At 37.0% G+C, this 22271-nt stretch overlaps 1 protein-coding gene across 6 annotated transcripts in view; it reads right to left on the reverse strand.

The window, feature by feature from the left end:
- Window positions 1–272: 272 nt before the first annotated feature.
- ALS2 (alsin Rho guanine nucleotide exchange factor ALS2) overlaps window positions 273–22271 on the reverse strand; it is a 94730-nt gene continuing 72731 nt past the window's right edge. For 2 of the 6 annotated variants that reach the window (XM_081242329.1, XM_081242328.1), the window contains exons 21-34: window positions 20080–20244; window positions 18832–18943; window positions 18542–18619; window positions 14690–14823; window positions 13622–13789; window positions 9985–10102; window positions 8889–9046; window positions 6906–7028; window positions 5889–6065; window positions 5136–5181; window positions 4859–4920; window positions 4121–4270; window positions 3784–3880; window positions 273–1021 (exon numbers count right to left, since the gene is read on the reverse strand). In XM_081242329.1, coding sequence (XP_081098455.1) covers window positions 911–1021; window positions 3784–3880; window positions 4121–4270; window positions 4859–4920; window positions 5136–5181; window positions 5889–6065; window positions 6906–7028; window positions 8889–9046; window positions 9985–10102; window positions 13622–13789; window positions 14690–14823; window positions 18542–18619; window positions 18832–18943; window positions 20080–20244 — 1699 coding nt within the window. In that variant the 3' untranslated portion in view covers window positions 273–910. Of the gene's footprint in view, window positions 1615–3783; window positions 3881–4120; window positions 4271–4858; window positions 4921–5135; window positions 5182–5888; window positions 6066–6905; window positions 7029–8888; window positions 9047–9984; window positions 10103–13621; window positions 13790–14689; window positions 14824–18541; window positions 18620–18831; window positions 18944–20079; window positions 20245–22271 lie in introns of those variants that run through there. The other 4 variants (XM_081242330.1, XM_081242332.1, XM_081242331.1 and 1 more) reach the window with 4 other exon arrangements.

The following is a 22271-nucleotide window of genomic DNA, read 5'->3' on the forward strand; positions in this document are numbered from 1 at the left end:
ATAGTACCACTTCTTTTAAGACCCTTGACCTCAGTTTATTAGGGTCAGAAAGTTAATTTGTTCTTTGTCAGCAAAGGTGCTATAAGTTTATGTTTATTTTAAAGAGAGAGATCTCTAAAACCCCAGTGGGATCTCTGAGGCCGTACAAAGAGGCACAGATTACAATGCAGGCAACTCCCCTCCCCCCAAAAACTAAACTTGGATGTCTTTTAAATTTTTAGTTTGCCCTGTGTCATTTCTTTCGCAATCATAAACCACCTCATAAACATGAATGTCTTTTATTATGAAAATTGCTGTTACATTACAGCCAACATTCCAAAACAGTATTTTACTAAACACTTGTCTTGATTATAAAGTAGAGCAGAAACCATGATCCTTTTCCAAAATCAATTAACATCTGTAGATATTAACACAAAGCAGGAGGAGGACACTCCGTACGCTCACCCTGGTGTGTAGGAGATGAGATGGGCAAGAGCACCTACGTAATCCAGAACAGCTACTAGTGTTACTTGTACAGTGTAAACCAAACACTCACAATAGGACATTAAAAAAAAAAAAAAGCAAAATGCTAAAAGGTTGAGGTGTCACAACACTTTTGAGATGGGAGAAGCCAAAGCGAGTTTCCTTTTCCTTCCCCTCTGTGAGTTCAGTGCAAGGTACAGGGAAGAACCACAACACTAGGTCAAGGATGGATGCAGTTTTTTGTTTCTGTATTTTCCAGGCTCTAGTTCTGCTCCAAAACACAGCCTGCATGCAAAAGCTCTTCAGGCTCTCATTCACAGGCCCTGGAATACAGCGTTTGCACACGGATGAATGAGGTTCTGCAGCAGCTCGGAGTCAGTGTCTGAATTCCAGTGTATTCACTCCGTAGCATTGTAAGGAATCCAAGAACAAAATTCCTATGTTCTTTCTAGTCGGGAGGCAGAAGACTCCTATTTGGATGTGCTCCAGGTCTGGGGTCAGGGTATGGTAGAAGTAACTGCATAGAACCTCTCCCATCATGAATACCCTGGTGGGAAAGCTTAGAAAAAGTTAAAATTTCAGTTTAAAAGTTCCTCTTTCCCCTCCCTCAGCAAAGAAGCATGGTGCACACATGACTGCGAGGAATTTTGGAAGGCATAGTGTGGCTACTATAGTTTCAAGTACAATCTGCTCCTTGCAAAGGGGTCTGGGGTAACTGCAGGCAAACCAGAAACTCAAAAATATTCATCAACCTCTTTAATGTAAGAAGCTATACTGAGAATTTTTTCTTACAGCTTCATGAGCTGGCATACTCTTCACTGTAGGAAGGGATATCCTCTTTTTTCCAACAGAAGATGTATGGCATTTGGGGAACTTAACACAGGCCAGGGACTGGTCTAATCTGATTTCTACCTCCTTTTCAATCCTCCCTTTAAACTATACAGTCTTTTATTCTGGGCTCAGAGCTCCGATCATTAGCAAGGCTCAGAAATAACAACCAAAATAATACAACGTCCTAATTTCAACACTGTTCTTTTTTGCCACTACAGGAAGATGCCAGATGGTGCTAAAACACTTTGAATAGATAATCCAGTTGTCAAGCTGTTATGCAGCCTAGTTAAGCTTCTCACGCTGGATCTGGTAGTAACATGCCTGAAAAAAAGTTCAAAACCATTTAAAATTTACTTTAAAAGAAATTACATAAATATAACAATGCACATGGGACTAAGAAAGGAAATCCTTTATTAATGCTGATAGCTCAACTAAATCAGTTGCTTCCATTTTTCCCTGTTTTCTTCCAGTCCCCCTACCCTATCCCATGTCTATTTTGCCAAGTTATAATTAGTAGAAATAAAATTTTGTAAAATCCCTCTGATTCTAAAACAGACAAAAAATTTTTAACAAGCTGTATAATATTCTTCATTAAGCAGAAATACCTTAATTTGTTAAGCCACTACTGACTGGACATGTAGAATACGCTGATGATCAGTATAAGGTACACAAACAACTATAATCAGAATCACCTAGCATGTTTGATAAACATACAGGTTAAGATTAAGCATCATTCCAGACCTAGTGAGTCAGAATTGCCTGGAATGCATTTTTAAGAAGCATCTCCAAGCATCTGAAAGTATCCAGGTTTGAGAGTTCCACTACAAAGAACGCCTCATCCAAATAATATACAGTGTATTCCATTCTTTAATTTCTTGGGATAAATCACTAGGAGTAGGACTACTCAAACTCTAGAAACATTTTTGATGTTGTTGATATAAATGTTAATAACAACTGTTTTCCAAAAGGGTGATTTATTCTTTATCAGCAATGTGGGACTAATTCTGATTTCACTATAACCCCACCAGCCCTGGGTATAATTTTATAATATTTTTGCTAATTTAGCAGGGACAAAATGGCACTTTCTTTAAATCTGCAGTGAGGTTGAGCGTTTTCTTTTATATAAATATATTAATTCATTTCTTTCTTGGTGATATGTTTAGAGATGATCTTCATATAACATAAGTACTAATAATGTAAGTCATTGGTAGCCAATATTTTCCTCAGTTGTCACCTCCCTTTTCAGTTTATTTACTATAAATGTTAATGATATTTAAGTTGAAAAGTTTAGGGCTTCCCTGGTGGCGCAGTGGTTGAGAGTCTGCCTGCCGATGCAGGGGACATGGGTTCGTGCCCCGGTCCGGGAAGATCCCACATGCCGTGGAGCGGCTGGGCCCATGAGCCATGGCCGCTGAGCCTGCGCGTCCGGAGCCTGTGCTCCGCAACGGGAGAGGCCACAGCAGTGAGAGGCCCGCGTACCACAAAAAAAAAAAAAAAAAAAAAAAAAAGTTTAAACAATTAGCCCAAGCCAGAAACCTCGCATTAAATTCTAGTCTTTTCTCATTTTAATTTGCCTGTCTTTTCTTCTGTCTCCCTTTTTGTATATTTAAACCTTACTAGGCATCTGTAATTCGCTACGTGAGTGATTCTACCCTGATGCCACCCTCCCTCCAAAACTGCTAATAAGCTCTTCCAATACTTTGACCATTTATTATATAATTCTCTTTTCCATTTTTGTTTGATGTTTCCATTTTCATATGTGGAATTTTTATTATAATACTGCCTATATGGGAGCTATCCCTTCCACTAAGGTATTTGTCTATTCCTATGACAGTAACATACTATCTTAATTATTATAATTTCATAACACTTCATTAACTGACACAGTGGGTCTGTTCTCTCTTTTTTTCAGAAGTGTTTGTGCCATTTTCTATTTGTTATTCTTCCAATAAACTTCACAGTGATCGCATCAAATTCCAAGAAAAATCAAGGCAGGGGAACTGAAATGACTTCCAACAATCCCTACAGAGCACCCAGATCAGAGAAGCTCATTTGTAACCTACTGGTTACAATAAATGGGAAAGAAAGAAGATGCGATTCATATTCATTACATACCTACTGCCTTCTGTGTTTTACCTTAATGCCATTAAATAGCTCTAATGTTGAATGTTTTTTTGGACACTAAGAATTCTTTCTGTTTCCTTTTTAAAGTTACATTTATATAGATGGTCTACATTTATAAGGATTTGTAACGATTTGAATGATCAATTTACAGGGAAGACTGGGTAATGAATAATTTGCTTTAGTATTTTGAGAATGATTCTACTTTAATGTTATCATATTTTAAAATATTAACAGTATGTGCTCTAAAGGCACTTAATGTTTGCATTAAGGTTTTATATAAAAGAAAGGTTAATGACAGATTCATAATATGGTAAATGAAGGAGAGATTTTAACATAAAAAAATATTAAATAATATCTATACTTTACCTTCAAAGTGGTGAACATTATACCCTGTTCCCCATGCTGAAGATATGGGTCCATGAGATCCTCGATGAGGTGTACTTCAGAGCCTAAATTCCTAATCCTGCCCAACAAGAAAAAGATATTGAGTTATTTCCATTTATATGTATGTCCTACTTCTGAATCTATTTGAAAGGAAAAGGAAGAACAGCTCAACAAAAAGGTAACAACGTCGTGAAAAGGGTTAACAGAAATGGATGGTTTTTCCAGTGGGGGAGCATGTTCCTGTCATCAGCTCAGAAAAGCAAGGGGCAGACTTGTTAAAATAATGTCACTGATATTAAAGTCAGAAGAGGTTGATCACCTGGCCCGTAGCACCACATATAAGAAAACAGGAAACAAATCATCCATGGACCACAAGAAGTCTTCCTGAAGTGATGCCAGGACACTCTGAGAGATCTCTTCAAAAGTCTGCTGGATGACTTTAAGTTTGTCTGATGGGGTAAATGTTGTGCTGTTGTTAAAAAAAAAAATTAAAAAATAAAAATAAATGACGAAAAGATATCTTATGGTTTTCTTAATAGAGCCATTTGATACTAATTGTTTGATATAAATATACCCTCTTAGGGCTCACGTGCCTTAAGTTGGATACATCAGGCAAAAGGAGTCACTGGAGGGGATGATCTCTGTAATCCTATGGTCCTTTGAGGAAAGAAGCCTCCAACTATCAATGGTTCACATGAAAGAATTCACTAAGTCATAGATCATCTCCTTTTACCCATGTGGAATCTTATTTTCCTAATACATGTTCTTCTCTGAGTAAGAAGTTTGGTTAATTTCCATTTGGCTAAAGATACGACTATGTAGATAAATTGCTGGGTAGGTTCTCCACCACTTTTGAAAATGCAAGGGCCTTGTAGAGCAAAAGGTAACCCAAATGTCTCAGAGTCTTTCTGATCTTCAGGCTGAGTATGACACCATCTTGGGGGGTTGGGGGGTTGGGGGGTTGGGTTAGAGCTTAGGTAAAGATAAGATCTCATCAGTATCTTAATAGACTAACCACTCCTTTGATTTATGTAATTTTCAACAAATTAGAGATTACCTGATCTGCTGTAGACATTCTACAGCTGAGGCAAAACAAGCATCTTTTGTGGTTGGCAAAACCTGCAAAAAAAATAATTTATAAAGGTCAAAGAGGAAAGCTGTCTTATGCAGCAACAAGAAACATAAATGATACCAGTGGCAGAATGCAGGTCTTCAGTGAATAACTCATGCTTGGGTATTATATTACCGAAGTAAAATAGAAACTGTTTTGCTATCTTGAAACCCCCCACACCAAATAAAAGCATATTTGCTGAGGAAACTAAAATCCACTATACCTTTTTACTCTCTCCAAGGATTGACAAGGTCACTGGCCAAAATTTCCTAAAACGAAATCCATACATTGTTAATACAAGTTGTTCCTTATGGTAAATTAGTCCCCATAAAAACAGTTAATGACTAGATTGACTTCCCTGTCCCCATTTAAAGTAAGTATTCCACAGTTCCTTCATTTTTACTATTAAACCATTCCACTGAAACAATTTACTTTCCAATTAAGGCTCATTCATTTTTTTCTGATAGCACAAATATATAATTATTGAGTGTTGGGGTGATCCGTTTTATCCTAACACTTCTAGAAAGTACAGTCACTTAGTACTTTCTTGGACTAACAAGAAACAATGCCCTACAACAAAAAAGGGCACTTCTAAACTTTTACATGAAAACTGTAGATGGGGAGGGAGGGAAGAGAAGAGAAAAGAAAGGAAAGAAGAACGCCAAAGACTGAATACAATTAACTTTCTGAAAATATGAATATATGTATTTTGCTTTGAAGAACTGCAAAATATCAGGCAGGATAACTCAAATTATTTACTTATATTCAGAAGAATAATCACATTTCAAACTCATGTCTAAAAACTCTCAGAAATAAAGATTTTTAAACATCACTATTTTGCTGAAGACAGATAAGCGATAGGTAAATAAACTGCAAATCATATATACAATTAGATATCAAAGTACCAAATTCCCAATAATGCTGTTTGCACGTTGAGTTAAAACAATTAGGTTCCATTCATAATTACTGTACTGACCTCTGCACCCCGAGGAAGCCCAAAAGAGCAATGTCTGGCTGCTTATTTAGTCGGAGAACACATTCCCAGTAAACATCCTCCTCACGATCATTATCCAGGGCATAAAGCATGAACAGTGGTGGGTAGAGCCGAGGTAGGAGCACAGGAAGCAGTAGACCAGAACCTGTTACCACGTAACTACAAAATAGTGGAGAGAGAGGGAGGAGCAGTAATCTTAGAATCGAAAACAGAATCAAACACGGAGCTTTAGTTTCTAGAACCTGAAAGTAAAGATGGGAATTTTTGAGTAAGGAAGCAGTTATATTCCTTCTTTTATGTAAGGAGTTAACATGAGACATCTACCTATGGCCCCAGAGTTTTGTCTTGGGCCAACTGTGAATTCCTATCATAAACTCAAAATCTAATTGAAAGCCCACTCTGTTTCCATTTTAAGGCTGATTTCTCTGTTGTCCTAGGGCAGAATGATTTACTTTGCTCAGCAGCCTTTGTGCCCAGTCATTTGTAGTTACAGTTTCATGGGGTTTGGCTAACCTAAAAGGAACCTCAGAGATCACAAAGTCCAGCCATATCATTTTATTTATTTTTTAAAAATTGTTTATATTTTAAATTATTTATTTATTTATTTATTTTTGGCCACGTTGGGTCTTTGTTGCTGCACGCGGGCTTTCTCTAGTTGCAGCGAGCGGGGGCTACTCTTTGTTGCGGTGTGCGGGCTTCTCATTGAGGTGGCTTCTCTTGTTGTGGAGCACGGGCTCTAGGTGTATGGGCTTCAGTAGTTGTGGCGCACTGACTTAATTGCTTTGCGGCATGTGGGATCTTCCTGGACCAGGGCTCGAACCTGTGTCCCCTGAATTGGCAGGCGGATTCTTAATGACTGTACCACCAGGGAAGCCCCCAACCGTATCATTTTAAAAAGAAGGAAACAGATCCAGAGAAAACAACTTTTCCTGGGATTTTTTGCATAAGATCACTTGGTCCCCACCCCCTTTCTCACCATCTCCACCCAGCTCCACTCACCCTGGCTCTGGTGATTCAGATCTGGAATCTGACTTCCCAGTGCAAAAGGATTTTTTTTCAGTTGGCAGAGGAGCAGAGAGAGGAATTGTGGTGCCCTCTTCAGGAAGCTCAGGAAATAAGAACCTAAGGAAGAATAAAGAATATCATTACACAATTACACCTCCAGAGTGGATAAAAAGAGTAAAAACACATTTCCATTATTTAATCTTTTAAGGACCAATAAAACCAAACTTTCTATCAACTAAATAAGTCAGTTTCCTTAGTCTTAACTGATGCTTCTTACAGGATAAAATTAAGAATGTAGCTAATGAATAACACTAGTAAAAAATCTGTTGTTTTTTTCTGTCTAGTTACTAAAGAATGAACAAGTCTGATCTATATTATATATGTTTTTCTTACTGGCAAATCTCATCTGAGGTCAATGTGTATTGACTCTTCAAGCAGAGATCATTGCTTTCAGAATAGAAACAATTAAATGTCCAACATTAAGAAAAAATGAAAACTCAATTCATGCAAAAATTTAAAATTTTTTTTAAAAAGCCAAGCTGTTGAAAAACTTTTCCAAATGATTGAGCTGCTAAATTGTTGAGGATTTTTCCCTAGGCGTTGAATTCCCCCTGGATTTTATTTCCCACCTCTTGTATGCAAATGGTGGATTCTAACCATAAACAAGTTTATTGTCCTCTTTATTTTTACAGACTTAAACCTTAACTCTTTACAGGCAGTTTGCAATCTTCTGTATTTTTGTAGACTTATACCATGCCCCTGCCCCGATTTTATAGTGGAGAAAACTAAAAAGTTCAGGGAACTTATCTTCATTTCACCCATCTAGCTAATGTCAGAGCTGAAACAATCCTAGCCCAGAGATCTTTTTAGTAGATAACACTGCCCCCTCCAAACTGAAACATTTCCAAATGCATTTATCAGGGTTTTTTTTTTTTTTTTTTTTTTGCGGTATGCGGGCCTCTCACTGTTGTGGCCTCTCCCGCTGCGTAGCACAGGCTCCGGATGCGCAGGCTCAGTGGCCCTCACGGGCCCAGCCGCTCCGCGGCACGTGGGATCTTCCCAGACCGGGGCACGAACCCGTGTCCCCTGCATTGGCAGGCGGACTCCCAACCACTGCACCACCAGGGAAGCCCCTATTTATCAGTTTTGAGGCTAAATAATATAAGGAGGTTTTTCTGGGACAAATTCATAAACTTTTATATAACTATCTCAATACAGTATTTACTTGTTGGCTTAAACCCAGTAAAATATCTTGAATTTCATAAGTTCCAAACTTGCTTGCTGCCTGAAACTCTCCTTCAAAAAGATGATTGCTTGCTTGCTTTCTCACCTTCTTCAAAGTCTCTGCTCAGATATTACCCTATTAGTCATGTCTCCTTGACCTTCCATTTAAAATAGCAGCATCTCACCTCCAGCTCCATCCTCTTCCCCTCCATCACATGAATCATCATCTCACATATTACATATTCTGTTTACTCTGTCCCCAGTAGAATGGAACCCCATGAGAGTACAGATTTTCTCTCTCTCTCTTTCTTTTGGGGGGTTGGCTTACTGATAAATTCCTCCAAGGGCCAGAATGGTGGCTAACACACAGATGCACTCAAACATTTGTTGAATAAGTGAACAAACAGGCTGTTGTCAAGGAATAGGACATAAATACTCAGGCCTAAAACTTCATATTAGACTTTATCTTCTCTGTGGTTAGGTTTTAGAGACATGATTTTGCCTAGAGATTAAATCCAAATAAGACTACTACATTTCATACCAAAATTGGTATTAAAAAATTTTATTTTAGCCTTCTATTATATCCAATGAGTAAGAAAGACATAAAGGAAGTAAGTTACAATGGCTAACGTCCATCTTTTTTATAGTTATAGCATAAACACAAAGTAAAAACATGTTTTCATTATTTAATCTATTGAAGGATCTGTGGCATAAAAGCATTTTCTTGATGACTTCAGTGAAAAGATCTCTCACCTCACCAGCTGGAAAATTCGCTTCAGGTAGGACGTAATCTCCTTCACAGCCTCCTGCAGCAGCCGGCGGTTGGCTCCCACACCCACATATGTCATTCTATACACTGCAACCAGTGTCTCCACGAGCCTGCCCAGTGGGTGCAGAGGAGTGTCGCAGGCCTGAGCAGCAAGAGAACGGATGCAGCTGGTCAGTGTGCACTAACAGCAGAAACAACTGATCCATCAAAAAGAAACACTTTCATAAATGATGAGCCATTTTCAAACTGTCAAGAGTCTACTTTTGGACCAGGAAAATTTAAATACTTCAACTTTTCTGAAAGTGTTGAGTCTACCCAAATTATATGGAGTAGGAGTCCCTATTCTTAAAGAATCCTTTTAACATTTTGGGAAGATAGCTTTGGATATACTGATAAAGAATATTAAAAGAAAAGTTCTAAGGGAATTCCCTGGAGGTCCAGTGGTTAGGACTCCACTCTTCCACTGCAGGGGGCACGGGTTCGATCCCTGGTCGGGGAACTAGGATCCCAAATGCTACATGGCACGGCCGAAGGGAAAAAAAAAAAAAGAAAGGTTCTAACATACCTTAAACGTCATGAAAAATATATGAAATGTTGCTTTCCAGAAAACTGAATAATGACAGTTGATTATGCTCTGAAACAATCACTGTTCAGTTCCCTTGATTTCTCCTAATACTCCTTCCTGCACCCCCATGTCAACACATGTCATTCTTTAAATTGTGGGCTGATCTCACAGGGTTTGAGAAGGAAGCAAAGACAGCATAACCGTGGGGTGAAGGCAGCATGCTTTATTTATACAATCTCTAGTTTGCTAACGTTACAAACAAAAAGCCATTATAAACTCTGACCCTAGATGTCCAGAACCCCCTTGAACACTTTACAAAACTTATAAAGTTCTATCATAATAGGTCAATCTTTAGGGAGAAATGTGCTTTTAGTAGTCAGAGAACTAACAAAAGACATACCTCGACAGCAAAAACAGGATATGAGTAACAATAAGCTGTGAGTACATTTGAATGATATATCATGTCAGTTGTATCATTAATTCACAAGACTGGTATGGTTTTGACTCTTGTTTACCTTTATTAAATATTTCTTGATGTCATCATATTTCTCCACAGAGAAGGCACCAACATGCTGAGGAATGAATTCCAAACTCTCTAGTGTCTGAGTCTGTGAACGACTTAATATCTCTGGACTATAAAAAGAGAAGAGAAAGCCTATCATATATTTCAAGAAAGCAAGATAATTGTAAGTGCACGTGAAGCACAGTCACCAACTAAGGATGAAATGGAGCATCCAGCACAGTGTTCAGCCCAAATGTGTGCATAATTGGTAACTGACCTGCTGTTAGGTTTATGTAACAGTCATTCAAAGTAGCATTTAATGTTACTCCACACCAACCACAATAAATTAATGAAGATGTTGCACCAATAGAAACCATGGTGTTGGAAAATACTATAACGTTAGCTTGAAGAGAAAACTGGCGATAGACTTGTTAGTGATAATAAAAATGGAATAAAGGGGAGAGGAAGAGCTAAGGACTAAGGAAAATAAATCAAATGGCAAAGGCTGAAATGGAAATGAGCTCAAGAAGTAAGGAGATAATGTGGATGCCACAGCAGTGGTGCGGTAAGCACACAATGGGTAAAAGGGAAGCTCCGGATGAAGAGGCTGAGATAAAACACATACTAGTCATCAACTGAAAGTTTTGGTAATGGCACTCTATTAAGATTACAATCAATGAGAAATTAGAAACAGTGCACAATTATCATTATGATACTGATTTAGATAAACAAATAAGACCTTTGTGGCAGCAATGTGGTTTTATACAAAAGTTCTTTCATTCTTACTTCTTGGAAACACCCAACAAGAGTTAACCAAGGTTAACTGTAGGGCTCAAGTCTCAATGTCTATGCACATGGGTTCTATCAGAGAAGGGTGACCAACTGCATCCCACACAAGGGCAGGTCCACAGCTTTAATCAATCCTGGGAGTTTCCATTTTTTCTACTGATAGAAAGAGTAGGAGGTAAAAATTATAAACTTCATGAATGAAACACTATAATCAATTCCCACTTATCCCAAATACAGGAAAAAAAACAAAACAAAACCGTCTTCCTATACGGTAGGGATTAGCAAGTTCTTTAGATATGAATGCTAGTCAATGCCTGCAGAAGTGACTGGCCAAGTTAAATAAGGAAATATGAAGAATGGCAGATGGAGAAAAACAAAAGCAGGAAAAAGGAAAAGGAGAAAAGGGAAGAAAATAAGAAAAAAGTAGAAAAAGAAATGGAAAGTACATCTGTAATTTTTCTTTCAGCACTTCAAAATTGTTGTGCAACTTCCTTTTGACCACCAAGGTTTCTGACAAGTGTGCAGCCATTTGAATTGCTGTTTTCATATACGTAATGCAAAATTTTCCTCTATCTGCTTTCAAGATTTTTTCCTTCCAATTTGAATGTAACGTGTCTGTACATGGATATTTGGTTTTTTCTAGGATGCAGTTTGTTCAGCTTCTTGAATGTGTAGGTTTATGTCTTTCACCAAACTTGGGAACCTTTCAACCACTATTTATTCAAATATTTATTCAAATATTTTTTCAGCCCCACAGTTTTTCTCCTTTCCTTCTGGGATTCCAAGGACACAAATATTAGACTCTCAGGTCCTTAGAGCTCTATTCACTTTTTTTTCACATTCTGTTGTTCATTTTAAATAATTTCTACCAATCTATTTTCACATTTACTGACTCTTCTGCTGTAATCTCTAATCTGCTATTGAGCCCACCCAGTGATTTTTAAAATTTTGGTTACTGTATTTTTCAATTCAAAAATTTTGATTCAGTTCATCTTTGTATCTTCTATTTCTTTGCTGATACTTTCAATTTTAATGTTTGCTTCAAGGATGTTTGCAGTTGCTCATTTGAGCATTTTTATAATAGCTGCTTTAAAATTCTTGTCAGATAATTCCAAAATCTATGGTAGGGGGTTGTTGATGTCTATTGATTGTCTTTCCCCAAATGAGTTGAGGTTTTCCTGGTTCTTTTATTGCCAGGTAATTTTGGTTTATTTCCTGGACATTTTGAGTATTATGTTATGAGATTTTGGGTCTTGCTTATATCCTAATGGGGAATGTTGCCATCCATAACATAGTAAACACAGTAGAACTGAAACTGTTATCTTTACAAGGACCTGCTTATAAAGTTGGCCCTTGGCTGGTACCTGGGAACTAAGCTTTCTAAAAGTTCCCTATAGTAATATGAAACATTGCCTAACTGATAAGGATATTTTGCTGTCCATAGACTGTACTAACAAAGCGATTTGTGGTGAACATCTGCTTCCTTCTGGGACTATGGAATTCTGGTAGTTGCTAAGCACAGGATGCCTATGTGACTAGTCCCCAGTAAAAATCTGGGGCACTGCATCTCTGATGGGCTTCCCTGAGCAGAAACACTGTATATGTGTGGCTGCATTTTACTGCTCTGGGAGAGAGTGTGCTCTGTGTGACCCGTCACAGAAAGGACAGAGCATGGGAAGCTTGCACATGGGTTCCTCCAGACTCTGCCTGTGTCTTCTTCCCTTATGATTGGGCTGTGGAGCCTTACTCTGTTGCTGTAATAACTCTTAGCTGTGAGTACGACTATATGTTGAGTCTTATGAGTCTGTCTAGTGAATCACTGAATGTGTAGGTGATCTTGGGAATCTCTGAAACAGCTGATACTTTTGTTTCAGCCATCTGTGGGCTGTGGTTCCAATGTCAGTTCAGTTCTCAAGGGCTTTGCAGTCCTATCTGGGTCTTTCTGTGAGTACCACTGAGGTGTTTGTCTGAGACCTAGAGTTCTTAGTAGCTGAGTTCTCAAAGTGTTTGGCTGATTCGGATCAAATCCACGTATGCAGGTCTGGGGTGAATCCAGGAGTTCATAAACAACTTTACAGGGTTGCTTTCCAGAGCTCCTCTCTTCCCATGACCTCCCCAGCATTTTCTGATTCCCCTTGTAGGTCCTCCAGCCAGAAATTGCCCACTTCCATGAAGTGGTAAGAGGATAGAGAGAGAGGCCAAAGAGCAATGAGGTTTGGCCAGGACTCTTGGACCTGATGATTCATCAAGGGAGAAGAAGGGTCCACTCCTGCAAGAGTGCTGGCTCCTGCACGCATCCTGTTTCATGGCTGCTCCAGCCGCAGCCATCACTGCCCCTGCCACAGAAGTGCCTGCAGGCTGAGGCATGAGAAAGTGGAGAAAGAGGAGAGAGAGAAAACCCAGTGTACCTCCTCCACTCTTTCTGAGCTTTAGCACGTCTCTTTTCTGCATCTTGAGCCAGAAACAGAGGGGTTTTTCTGGATCTCTGTCTGTCTGCACCACAGTGCTTGTTTCTAGTTTCAGGTTATACTGGGTTTAGGATGAGGAATATTGAAGTTAAGAAACCCAGTAAACTCACCACTGGTTGGGTGGTACTCTAAATTCAGCTGCTCTTCCCCAAAACACCTGCTGATATTTACTTTTCAGAGTTTCAAATAAATGTCCATGCATTCTGCCTAGGTTTGATAGCTGAGTTCAGTAGCAAATACAAGGAGGTGTGTTTTATCCATCCTTACCCAGAAGTACATAATTGACTTTTAAGTTATATTTAAAAACGAAATGTGGGAAGCCTTGACAACTTACTGGTTTAAGTTTCATCTTCCTACCAGGCTCTGCCCTATGCTGGGCAGGCATTCACGCACCTGTCTCTGTGTTGGCGCCGGCTGGTAGTCAGGGCCACAGCAATATTGTCCCATGCTTTCCAAACTTCCCCTTGGCCTGGGTTCTCACAGCCAAGCTGATGCCAACATTCATCAAACACTGCTTTCCACTTCTCATCAGCTGGCACTGCCAGGTTTCCAAGCTTCCTGCTAACAAGGTCACGTCAGCCTCTCATTAATCACTTATTTTGTGCAAAAACCCTGAAGAACAGAAACTTTCTAATATACAACTGCAAATACTTCTGTGACAAAAACTACCTAAACTGATGGTGGTTCCATTATTTAAAAACTGAATAAAAATTTAAATGAATGGTTTTTAGCTACTTAGTGTTTATTAGATAGTAAAGTATATGAATTAAGTAGGGAGCACATCAGAACTGACTCCTTTGCTTTCTACATTTCCATAGAATTGATGTTGCAAAATTGATCCCTGCTAAAATGAGGACTTCCTGTGCCTTGCACATCTCATACTGAGAATTGTGAAATGCATTACATACTGGGTTCTAAAAATACTAAGAATAAACATGGTATAGAAAGTATATCAAGCTCCCATGAAAACAAAGAATCTGAGATGCTATCAAAATACAAAAACAAAGCTAAAGCTAGAAACAATAAAGGGAAATAAGCATATGCCAAAATCTTGGAGGAAAAACATCATACACTTAAAGACTTTGACTTTTCCCAATATATGCAGCGTATTAGTGTATATATAGGATTGACCTTTACTTTTCAAAATCAAGTTGTGCAGGGCTTCCATTTAAAACCTCTCTTTCAATCAACTTGGATACCTGCACCATTAACAGTAAGATTATTCCCGCACACAGAACTTTCATCATTTTAAACATTTAAGCTCTACAGCTATAAACTAAGCCAAGAATACAGATTTAGCTATCTATAGCAGATTCAGTTTACAATTCAAGGTTATACGTTGTTTAAAGACAAAAAGAATTTAAAAACTTCTCCTGCATTTGAAATATTAACCAGCTTTGATAAAAGCAAGACAACTCAAAACATTCAATAATTAATCCTTAATTAACACTAGTTACTCACAAAACTTTAGGTCTGTCTTTATCACTCTCATACAGACTAGGCTTAAAGTACGTTCCAGTGATTTTTATCCCAGATCCCCATTCTCCACTAAAATAACCTTCAATGTAGTCTCCATTTGGCATAGTTAATGTTCCCTAGGTAAAGTCAGAAAAAATGTGGAATTAGAGGAAATATTTTCAATCTTAAAAATCAAGGAAAAAAAGAACTAAATGGTTAACATTTTCATTTTTAACTAGTCCCTAATTCTTTTTAAAAAGGTGTATGTACATGCATGTACAAAAAGAGTGTATGAAAACAATCCGTGGATTAAAGAAAAATCACAGGAAAAATTGGTAAAATATTTTTACCTGAATGAAATGAATACACGACTTATCTAAATTGATGCGACGCTACTAAAGCAGTACTTAGAGGCAAATTTAAAGCTGTAAACATTTATATTATAAAATAAGGACGATCTCAAATCAGTAATCTAAAACTCCACCTCACAAAGTTAAAAAAGGCAAACTAAACCCAAAGCAAGAAGGAGATAATAAAAATTAGAGCAAAAATCAATGAGACAGAAAACAGAGAAAAATGAATGAAGCCAAAAGTTGCTTCTTTGAAAAGATATACAAACTTGACAAACACTTAGTAAGACTGATCAAGAAAAAAAGACACTTAACTAGATCAAGAAAAAAAAGAGAGAAGACATAAAATTACAAAATCAAGGAATGGGACATTACACCAACCTTACAAAAATTAAAAAGGTTAGAAGGGAATACTAAGAGAACAACTTTATGCCAATAAATTAGGTAACTTAGATGAAACAGAAAAATTCCTTAAGAGGAACAAATTACCAAAAGTGCCCCAAGAAGAAATGAAAAGTCTGAATAGACTAATTAGAATTAAGGAAATTAAATTAGAAATTAAAAACCTTCTCACAAAGTAATGCTCAGGCCAAGATGATTTCACTGGTGAATTCTCTAAGATATTTGAAGAAGCAATAATAACACTAAGACTTTACAAATTCTTTCCGAAAATGGAGAAGGAGGGAACCCTTCCCAACTCATTCTATGAGGCCAGTATTACCTCAGTACCAAAGACAAACATCATGAAAAAAGAAAACTATAAACATAAATATAATAAATACCTCATAAATATAAATGTAAAAATCTTCACCAAAATATTAGCATTAATTCTAGCAATATATGAAAAGGATTATATGCCATGACCAAGTATGATTTATCCCAGGAAAACAAGGTTGCTTTAACATCAGAAAAGCAGCCAATATAATATGCTGTATTAATAGCATAAAGAACAAAAACCACATAATCATCTCAATAGACACAGAAAAAGCCCTTTGACATAATCTAAAACCTGTTCATAATAAAAACTCTCAACAAACTAGGAATAGAAAGGAACTATCTCAATCTGATGAATCTATGAAAAATCTTCAGCTACATTATACTTGATGGTGGAAGATTTAATGCTTTTCCCCTAAAACAGGGAAAAAGACAAGGATGTCTACTCTTACCACTTCTATTCAACATCTACTGGAGAGTCTAGCCAGTGCAGTCAGACAAGAAAAAAAAATCCTTCCAGATGGCAAAAGAAGAAGTAAAACTGTCTTTATTTGCAGACAACATGATCCTGTATGCAAGAAATCCTAAGAAATCCATTTAAAAAAATCCTACTAGAACTAATACATAAATTCAGCAAGGTTTCAGGATATAAGAACAAAATACAAAAATCAATTGTATTTTTATATAATAGCAATGAACAATCCAAAAATAAAATTAAGCAAACAATTCTCTCTATAATAGCATCAAAAAGAATGTTTAGGAATAAATTTAACCAAAGATATGCAAGAGATGCATATTGAAAACAACAAAATATTGCTGATAGAAATTTAAAAAGATCTAAATAAATGGAGAGACATTCCACATTCAGGGATTGGAAGATTCAATATTATTAAGATAGTAATTCTTCCCAAATTGATCTGTAGAGTAAAAATAATCCCTATAAAAATCTCAGCAGGCTTTCTGCAGATTTTAACAAGCCAGTCCTAAAACTTATATGGAAAAGCAAAGGATCCAGAATAGCCACAATTATTATTAAAAAGAACAAAGTTGGAAAACTTACACTTCCTGATTTCACAACTTACTAGAAATCTATAGTAGTCAAGACAGCATGGTACTGGCATAAGGAGAGACACGTAGATCAATGGAATATAATTCAGAGTCCAAAAATAAACACATTTTATAGTGAATTAACTTCAACAAAGGTGTCAAGAAAATTCAATGGGAAAACTTGCTGAAGCAATTGGATACCCACATGCAAAAAGATCAATTTAGACTTTTAATTCACATCATACACAAATTACGTCAAAATGAATCATAGACCTAAACATAAGAGCTAAAACTATTTCGAAGAAAATCTTAGTAACCTTGAGTTAGGCAAATTCATCATAAAGTTTTTTTGATAAACTGGACTTCATTAAAATTAAAAACTTTAGTACTTCAAAAGGCACTATTAAGAAAACAAAAAGACGATTCCAAAAAAAAAAAAAGAAAACAAAAAGACAAGTCACAGACTACAGGAAGATATTTGTGAACCCTGTATCTGATAAAAAAACTTGTATCCAGCCTATATAAAGAAATCCTTATAATTCAATAAGACTATAAACAAGCAAATTCTTAAAATATCAAAATATTTGAATATACATTTCATCAAAGAAGACAGATGAATGGCTAGTAAGTACATGAAGATATGCTCTATAATGAGTCTATTAGTCATTTAGGGAAAGTCAATTAAAACCATATCACTTCACACCCACTAGAATGACAAAGAGGAAAAAAAGAAAATAAAAAATACTGGCAAAGATGTGAATAAATTAGAATCCTCATACACTGACGACGGGAATGTAAAATGATGCAGCCACTTTGGAAAACAGTTTGGCAGTTTCTTAATATGTTAAGCAACAATTTTCCATACAACCCAGCAACTGCACTCCTAGGTATCCTCCCAAGAGAAATGAAAACACATGTTCACACAAGAAGTTTTAAATGTAAATGGAACAGAAACAGACTCACACACACAGAAAACAAACTTGTGGTTACCAAAGGGGAGTGGATGGTATAAGGACAAATTAGGGGTATGGGATTAACAGATACAAACAACTATATATGAAATAGATAAGCAATAAGGATATACTGTATAGCACAAGAAATTATACCCATTACCTTGTAATAACCTATAATGTAGTATAATCTACAAAAATACTGAGTCATTATGCTGTACACCTGAAACTAACACAATATTGTAAATCAACCATATTTCAACTAAAAAAAGAAGTTGCAGTCAACTTCAGTACACATAGTAGCCCAAAGTTGGAAACAGTCTAAAGTTGGAAATAATCCAATGCCCATCAACTGGTGAAGGGATAAACAAAACGTGGTTTTTATTCAGTAAGAGAAAGGAATAAAGTACTGCACATGCCACAATATAGAAAAACCTCAAAAATATACTAAATGTGAGAAGCCACAGGGAAGAGAATACTTGTTGTATGATTCCAATTATATGAAAGGACCTGAAAGGGCAAATCTTTGGTTATAAAGTCCATCAGAGGCTGTCTGGGACTGGAGGTGGAACCAGGGAGTGACTGCAAATGGGCAGGAGATGGTGAAGGAAATCTTTTTGGGTGATGGAAATGATCTCAAACTGGATGGTGGTAATGGTTGCAAAACTCTGTGTATTTACTAAACATCATTGAAATGTACACTTAAAACAGGTGAATTTTATTATAGGTTAGCTTTTTTAAAGGTCAGGAAAAAATCAGTAAAAGATTATCAGAGAAAGAAAGAAGTTTCCAACCTTTCCACTCAGGGTCCAATCATCTGAAAATTCTCCCTCATAGATAGTATCATCTTCAGAAAGTAAAACTCCATTTCCCTATGTGAAGAAACAAAACAAAAATCACAACACATAAAACACACAGTAACTTAGGATACCCACAGTCACATCCCCCAGAGCCTTACATAATCTTAAGACAAGAAAAATAGTACTAGGAAAGGTAGAACACTAATAAAAAGATGAGTTAAAAAGTTAAGGACATAGGAGTTTCAAAAAGTCAACAGTAACTATATGTAAAATATTCCACTCACCATCATTTTATTAAGGTGGAAGTTGCCTTCATAGTATAATCCAAACTGGGTAACTACCACACCATTCCCTTGACATACATCATCTTGCCACATTCCCATGTACTTCTCCCCTCTGCAAATAGGAGAAAAAAAAGAAATGAAATAAAAAATCAATGATGATGAAGATGAGGTGGGGAAAAAATAATTATCACATGGGAGGTACCAAGCCTCACCCCTAGGTTGGTATCTGTTCCATTTCTCTAGTCAAAGTGGTCAACTCTGTCTCCTCAAACATGGGACAATGTGATTGTAAAATATATCCTACTCAGAGCAATGTTCTCTCAGGAATTTAACGTTATAGTCTACCAGACATAGATCTGTATATACTTCCAGTACTTCCTTGATAACTTTAAAATATTTAATTAATGCCAAGAATTCAACTCTAAATAATGTCATCAAAATGAGTCACTCAAAAGGTAGGCTCAAACCTGTGCACAATATTTTCTCACCCAAAAGTTTACTAACTTAAAAGAAATGGGATTTATCATAAAAGAAGGTTCATTCTTCACCTACTCAAATGTCGAGAAATCTTACTAATCTCCACTAAAAAAATTAAAATTAGTACAAACTACCTGTTAAATAATCATGGATTTTAGTGATAGCAGCAAAAATTTTTTAATCACACATTATGACAATAATATGAGAGGAAGAGTATATATTTAGTCCAAAAGCAAATCAGGCCAAATCAAATACAGAGGCAAAAGAACTATATTTCTCCCCAAGGTTTAGTTAACTGAATTTAACCAAGCTTGATTCCTGGGTTGCTGGCATGGTTACAACTCTCTAACCTGATGGGAAGACCTAGGCAGAAAGGTGTTTAGATACTATTCTACGACCCCAAAAGGGAATTTCCATTGATCCTCCTAAACTTTTACTCCTGTTACCTACTGACTGCATTAAAGGTTTCTCTCTGTATAACAGTCAAAGATTTGGTAGCCTCTTTGAGACACTAAAAGCTTTTTATGTGTGAAGCTTTAAGGAAAATGGTACCAATGTTAATTCTGAATGATCTTGATCTTGTAAAGAAGTAACCTGTTGTTTGGTTCACAAACAAATGCATAAAATGACATCTGACAACTCTGTCTTATTAAAAATGTTCGAAATACTGTCAAATTAAGGTGCTCGGCCTTCATAAAATCATCAGTTTTGGGAGAAGTATTGGAACCTTATCCTCTCGCGCTAAACTGTGAGATTAGAAGGATACTGTACCTGGTGATATCATCAAAGACACCATATCCTGCTTTCTTATCCATTACCCACTGGCCAATGAACATACTGGGAGAAGATGAAGTCAACTTTCCACTTCGTAGGAGACCATGACCATGACGCATGTTATCTTGAAAACAGCCTTCAAAAACTTCACCAGAGGCATAACTGTGGTTAGAAAGAATGAATAAAGATCACAAGCACACTGAGTTCTGATGCTCATTTTTACAAAGTTTAGGAAATTCAAAATTATACTCATGTCTCACTGATAGCTGTAATTATTTTTTATATGACTATTTTTCACCAATCAAATCTCATTTTGGTTTTTTTTCTCATGGCATTTATTTTTTTAAACATCTTTATTGGAGTATAATTGCTTCACAATGGTGTGTTAGTTTCTGCTTTGTAACAAAGTGAATCAACTTTACATATACATCTATCCCAATATTTCCTCCCTCTTGCGTCTCCCTCCCACCCTCCCTATCCCACCCCTCTAGGTGGTCACAAAGCACTGAGCTGATCTCCCTGTGCTATGCAGCTGCTTCCCACTAGCTATCTATTTTATATTTGGTAGTGTATATATATCCATGCCACTCTCTCACTTCGTCCCAGCTTCCCCTTCCCCCTCCCCGTCCATCCTCTACGTCTGCATCTTTACTCCTGTCCTGCCCCTAGGTTCTTCAGAACCTTTTTTTTTTTTTTAAGATTCCATATGTATGTGTTAGCATATGGCATTTGTTTTTCTCTTTCTGACTTAGTTCACTCTGTATGACAGACTCTAGGTCCATCCACCTCACTACAAATAACTCAATTTCATTTCTTTTATGGCTGAGTAATATTCCATTGTATATATGTGCCACATCTTCTTTATCCATTCATCTGTCGATGGACGATTAGGTTGCTTCCATGTCCTGGCTATTGTAAATAGAGCTGTAGTGAACATTTTGGTGCATGACTCTTTTTGAATTATAGTTTTCTCAGGGTATATGCCCAGTAGTGGGATTGCTGGGTCAAAGGGTAGTTCTATTTTTAGTTTTTTGAGGAACCTCCATACTGTTCTCCACAGTGGCTGTTATCAATTTACATTCCCACCAGCAGTGCAAGAGGGTTCCCTTTTCTCCACACCCTCTCCAGCATTTATTGTTTCTAGATTTTTTGATGATGGCTATTCTGACCGGTGTGAGGTGATACCTCATTGTAGTTTTGATTTGCATTTCTCTAATGATCAGTGAGGTTGAGCATCCTTTCATGTGTTTGTTGGCAATCTGTATATCTTCTTTGGAGGAATATCTATTTAGGTCTTCTGCCCATTTTTGGATTGGGTTGTTTGTTTTTTTTGAGCTGCATGAGCTGCTTGTAGATTTTGGAGATTAATCCTTTGTCAGTTGCTTCATTTGCAAACATTTTCTCCCATTCTGAGGGTTGTCTTTTTGTCTTGTTTATAGTTTCCTTTGCTTTGCAAAAGCTTTTAAGTTTCATTAGGTCCCATTTGTTTATTTTTGTTTTTATTTCCATTACTCTAGGAGGTGGGTCAAAAAGGATCTTGCTGTGATTTATGTCATAGAGTGTTCTGCCTATGTTTTCCTCTAAGAGTTTGATAGTGTCTGGCCTTACATTTAGGTCTTTAATCCATTTTGAGTTTATGTTTGTGTATGGTGCTAGGGAGTGTTCTAATTTCATTCTTTTACATGTAGCTGTCCAGTTTTCCCAGCACCACTTATTGAAGAGGCTGTCTTTTCTCCATTGTATGTTGTTGCCTCCTTTATCATAGATTAGGTGACCATATGTATGTGGGTTTATCTCTGGGCTTTCTATCCTGTACCACTGATCTATATTTGTTTTTGCGCCAGTACCATACTGTCTTGATTACTGTAGCTTTGTAATATCGTCTGAAGTCCAGAAGTCTGATTCCTCCAGCTCCGTTTTTCTTCCTCAAGATGGCTTTGGCTATAAAAATCTCATTTTGAATGACTAAGTCTAAGAAGTTGAAGATGTTGTGGGCGGTATTTTGTGTTAACATGGGGAAAAATGTGTATTTAGTCCCTTACGGGAAAATGAAATAATGAGTCATCTCTGAAAGAATGACAGGCTTTGTCCATATCAGAGTCATGCAGTAAATATAAGATAAATTTACATGCAAGATATTTAGGAGATTCTATGAGAAAGTTATGGTGTACAAGGTTTACACAGTTTTG

Source organism: Mesoplodon bidens (genome assembly GCF_964165515.1).
Source record: "Mesoplodon bidens genome assembly, chromosome: 8".
NCBI classification, from domain to species: Eukaryota; Metazoa; Chordata; class Mammalia; order Artiodactyla; family Ziphiidae; genus Mesoplodon; species Mesoplodon bidens.